We start from the raw sequence: 5,546 nt of genomic DNA on the forward strand, positions 1-5,546 counted from the left end.
TATGGCATGAAATATCCCTTTGGGTTAGGTGTCCTGCCTGTCTTCCCTCCTAGCTTCTTGCAGAGAAACTGAAAAAAGTTCTTGATATAAACTTTGCATAGCAACAACTACGAACAATAGTGTGTTATCAATACTGTTTTCAGCACAGACAAAACATAGCCTCATACTAGTTACTGTGAGAAAAACTAACTCTGTCCCAATTAAAACCAGCACAGCGTCTAAGGCCAGTTACTGGAGGGATCCATGGTGTGTGTGTCCGTGCATGTATCTGTACGTAATCAGTGGGCTTCTGTGGAGTGAAGCAGCACTACAGCAACTGGCTGTGTGTCCTGGGGGCTCACATGTCCAAGTGCCAGCAAGCCAGGAGAACAAGAATTCACGGCCAGCTGCTGCGTAGACTGCATGCCTAAGGCCAGTTCGTAGAGGATCCATAGTGTGCCTGTGTGAGTGTGTCTTAATACTGGGAACAAGTGGGGCTGCAAGCGTCAGGTGCCAGCAAACGGGGAGACCACAGAGGCAGAGGTCAGCTACTGGAGACTGAGTGTTTAAGAACAGTTAATCAGGGATCCACATTATATATAAATGCATATATATTTCCCACTAACAGACCTTCATCCTGGCCAGTCAGAAAGGGGAGCAGATGAGGCCGTTGGTGGTGCTGTTTCTGTTTGCATGACTGGTGAGTGTTTCAGTCTGTGCTGATCTTCATGGCTGGCCATGTGCATACGTGCAGTGCCTCCATGCGTTGGTGTGTGCGCCTGTTGGGAATACCCACTCAACTTTGCTGGTGGTTGGACCTGGGCATGTGGAGCTGTAGCAGCCTTGCTTATGTGAGGTTGCTGGGTTTGGCAACCCCTAACAATATTTTTCCACAAGCCCAGAGAATACTTTCTAGCCTTCTTAGAGAGTATTTACGGTCTTCCTAGTTATTCATGTTCAAGGCGTGATCATACAAGGCAGAATAAGCCCAGTAATATTTCAGTTCTTTTCAAGAATTCTGTTAAGCCAGATGACTCTGCTGCTTGGGGCATTCATCTGCATGGCAAAGCAAACTCTCTAAACCTTACTTTTCACCCTAGTGCCCTTTGACTTATCTACCAATGTATGTGTGCATTTGGATATATTCAGAGGTCAGGGCCTTGAGCGACTGCTGTAATTTAGCCTAGCCTTGAGAGGGGTGTTGGTCAAGATGACCTCTATACCTCCCTTCCACGTTGTTTCATTCTGTGATTCTATGGTCTGGTCATTCTTAGCATAAGCTTCTGATGTAAAGGGATTCTTTCACTGTCTTCTCAGGACTAACTTTCTTCCCGGGGGCTATAGTTTGCCTAGACTTGGCTTGTATAATTCCCTCTTGCACCGTTCTGCTGTGAAGACACTGAGGACAGTTGTTCTTCAATCCAGAAATCTGTTAGGCCATCTCTCCAATCTAAAAAGCTCTTAGGCCATCTCTTTACGAAGGTTGTCGAAGGGTCAATCATCCTTGGATGAACTGTCATCTTCTTGCATCAGGGGAGCATTTTGCCTGCAACACAAGCACTAAAGTGTCTTGCTTGGAAGTACAGGCTAACCAAAGTTTGAAAATCATTAACATGCCTGTTCTGAACTGCTTGATCTGTAGTAGCAACTTCCAACTCTGCCGAGTTGATCTTGATGTTGACATAGTATTGTGCAGCCCAAGAGATTGGTTTCTGGTGTGAGTATAGGCTGGTACTAGCATAAGTCTTTGGGATTTTTTTTTGACCCTTTCTGGCCTGTAGGAACAGAGGACACTGAAATGAGAGTGTAATTAAATCTGAATTATGTTTTACGAAGAATGTAATGAATCAATTTGACTCTGCTATAAAAGATGATGGGAATTTTAGTTTAGGGAAGCAATACAGGAGAATCTCTCATCAGCTATTTTTCTTTTCTTTGAACTAAAATAACAGTCTTAATGAGAAATTGGAAATTCATTCCTCAAAAATGTAAGATTAAAGCAGGAATCAGAGAAGAATTGCCATAATTTCATGTGCTTCAAAGCCTCCGGAAACCTTGATTATTCTTCATTTTTAATCCAGAGTGGATTATTGTTCTGTTGATACTCTGAGGTCACCTCAGTAAGTGTTGTCTCTAGCAGCATCATGGACTGGCCTGGGCCTGGGTCTGATCTGATCTTGCAAGACCCTTGATTTTGAGCGAGATAGAAAGGGTATAAGCCATTTTTCTTCCAGGTTGGTAAATTCAGCTGAACACATCATTGCTATCTGCACTGAAGAGCAGCAGAATACTGGTCTGGCCCTGCACACTGAGGATGTGGAATGCTACGTCTGTACTAATAAAGTGACAAAGTGGAGGCTTATACCTGTACACTGGTATGTAGTCATTCATACCATAGTACTGTTCACACCGTCATAGGTTTGGCCCATGCCAACTAACCTTCTCCTAAACAGTGCCCAGGCATAGTTCAGAGGTTAGGATGGACCAAGGACCATTCCTGAGAGATGGTTTGGATGCAGCCATGCACTTAGGTGGTGTTGGAGTTTTTAACTATGTAAATGTGAACCATTCTGTGCCTGTTGTCCTCAGAATTAGACAGCAGTCTAACAGCTTGTTAGATTTATGAGTGTATATGCAGCTGGTGTGACTGGGGATCTGATTCAAGGCATACAGCCAGTAGGAGAGGGAGAAAAGGAAGAAAAATTGTAAAAGACTTTTGACTGTAGGTCACCAAATGACATCTATGCACACAACATTCTTGTGTACTTTTCTTGTTTTTCTAATGCTTCCTGACTTAAAATATTCACCATGAGAGGGACAGTTCTGTCTGCTTCAGGCTGCCAGTATTTGTTCACCTGTGAAATATTTATGTGCTTGATGAAGATTACCTTGCTCACTGGTGAGAAGCTGCCTGGAGAATACAGCAGAGCCCAGGATGCTGAGCAAATCTTCTCTATTTTAGCTCTTCTCCTTTCCTTTCTCACTTTTTATCTGGCTTTCCACGTTTTGATTAATTTTTCTCTAATAATTTTCTCCTAGAGTTTCCATGGGGTAGTTGTATTATACATTGGTAAATGGGAGACTCAGACCTGATTAGAAAAAAAAGTTCTTTCTTTGTTGAAAAATGATCTTGTATGTTATTCCAACCTATCAAAGCCACGTTTGGGAACCCAATGGCAAATTACTGACCAGTGCAACTTCTGCGCCAGACTGTGGAATTCAGACAGTAATGTGCATGGAGGAATGCTGAGTCCCTCCGCAGGTAGGACAGCCTAGGGGAAGACAACGCCTCCTCCAGGAGGCAGAGGCCTTTCACAGATATTTTGCTGCTCAGAGGAGTCATCTGAGCTGGGCTATCCTCAAGTAGTGCTCAGCATTTCCCAAAGTCTGTTAGGTAATTGTATGGCATTGTGCTTTAGCTGTAACCAGTAGCTTTCTCCAGTTCTGACAAGTCAGTCCAGATATTTTTTGCACTGCTTTTGAAGCAAGGAACTGCATCAGCTCCTCAGGAGGGTCTAAGAAACATATGAGCTCCTGTAGGAATACAGGAACATCAGCTGGGGGACATCGATGAAACCTGGGCAAACTTGGTCACTTCATCATGTCTGCTTTAGGATGAGTCTAGTCTTTCTGCTGATTAATGTGGAGTGAATCCCCAGGAGCACTGATAGGGACAGTGAAGTCAGCAGTACATAATTTGGAAACAGAAACTATTGAAGATCTCTCCTGGTTGTCTCATGGGATAATAATATCATTAAACCTTTGCAAGACGAACAATGAATCCTGTTTGTAAATAATCTGGATGTTGCTGTTGGGGTTTGGTTTGGGGCGTTTTCTTTTTTTTTTTTTTAAACAAAGCAACCAGATAGAAAAATGAAAATTAAACTAAGATAACAGAAGAGATTGACTTTCCAGAATTTAAGATATAGTAGTCGATTTGTAAGTATGTACCAACACATGTAAATACCTATTTGACAGAGGTTCTTTTCTTCCCTGATGTCCTCACTGTAAATGTACACAGAAAAACGCACATGCTTGAATACCAGTAACTTCCAGGGTGGTCTCAGACCGTGACACTCACTTCTGGACAATACTGTGTGTATAGCTGGCACTGTCACAGTCTCTTCTGTATTTCTTTGTACCTGAAGAGAGAATAACATCTCCAAGAGCAGTCAAGTCTAGTACCTATCTCCAGTGGTAGGTTCAGTAACAATGGAAATGCAGACTAGTTGTGAGAATAAGCCAGGCCTGTGAAGTTCTGCATGTACCCTACTCCTGAGCAGTATAATGCAGGAGACTATTTAATACTGATTTTCTCATAAAACCGGGGCTTGTACACAGGCTTGCAGCCTAACACCCAGCTGCAGAACAAAGTGAGTCCATTACAGGATCAACTGGGTCATCATCCTGAACTCCCACAGAAATTTGGTTCCAGAGCTGGAACACATTTACACCTGCAAATAAAGCGGACAACCATGGTCCTGAGGAGGCTGGCATGCATTCATGTAACTCATCTCTGTCCCAACCTTTCCTTTCCAGAAAGTGTGGTCTCATCTGTCGCGTTCATTATGATAACTCTGCTCCATGCTGTCAGTGTGCTTACACTTTGCCTGAGAAAGTTCTTGTCTGGCCAGAATATTGCCAAGCAACTTGCTAACCATGAGTTAATATGATTATGTGCCAAGTGCCTCTGCCCCTGTCTTGGTCCTGCTTAATTTACTAGTATGGATGTAGCCTTGTCATATTTAACCTCCAAACATGAATGTTTATGCTGGGTGTGTGAAAGTCATCTACAAAACTTGTTGGGGGGGGAAAGGGGAGGGGGGAGGGGCAGGGTTCAGAGACAATCTTGTAAGGGACACATAAGTTTTTAGCCTGACTTAGAAAAGCACAAAATACTTATTTTTTATTTTTAAATATAAATAGAAATACTTCTGGATACAACTGGAGAGACCTCAGAGATTGGCTGGACCACCCACCCTTCTGATGGGGTAAGCATTTTCCCTTGTCCTCCTCTTGATTGCATCTCTGCTGGGAAGGTGTGCATGCAGCTGATGAAGAAAAGGAAATGAACCAATGAGGCTTGTTTTACATTTTTTGTCCTAACGAACAATTTGACACAGTATGTTGTGCAAAGCAAGATTGTTAGGAGGACAGTTGGTGGAATAGTACTGCCATCTCCTTACCCTCTTCCTTCCACCCTCTTTCAGAAATACTCATGAGGTCTCCCTCCACACAGACTAACTACTATAGAATAGAATGGAATAGAATAGTTCTATTTGGAAGGGGCCTGCAATGATCATCTACCTCAACTGCCTGATCACTTCAGGGCTGACCAAAGTTAAAGCATGTTATTAAGGGCATTGTCCAAATGCCTGTCAAACACTGACAGGCATGGAGCATTGATCACCTCTCCAGGAAGCCTGTTCCAGTGTCTGACCACCGTCTTGGTAAAGAAATGTTTCCTAACATCAATTCCAAACCTCCCCTGAGGCAGCTTTGAACCATTCCTACACGTCCTATGACTGGATGTGAGGGAGAAGAGAACAGCACCTCACTCTCCACTG

General features: G+C 43.3%; 1 protein-coding gene across 1 annotated transcript in view; it reads left to right on the forward strand.

Moving 5' to 3' along the window:
* Positions 1-4,905: 4,905 nt before the first annotated feature.
* LOC104514883 (ephrin type-B receptor 5-like) overlaps positions 4,906-5,546 on the forward strand; it is a gene marked incomplete at both ends in the record, with an annotated part of 21,617 nt that continues 20,976 nt past the window's right edge. Inside the window, one exon of the mRNA XM_010158686.1 lies at positions 4,906-4,970. Within this exon, the coding sequence (XP_010156988.1) occupies positions 4,906-4,970 (65 nt within the window). The remainder of the gene's footprint in view (positions 4,971-5,546) is intronic.

Source organism: Eurypyga helias, unplaced genomic scaffold, assembly GCF_000690775.1.
Source record: "Eurypyga helias isolate BGI_N326 unplaced genomic scaffold, ASM69077v1 scaffold929, whole genome shotgun sequence".
In the NCBI taxonomy this organism is placed as follows: domain Eukaryota; kingdom Metazoa; phylum Chordata; class Aves; order Eurypygiformes; family Eurypygidae; genus Eurypyga; species Eurypyga helias.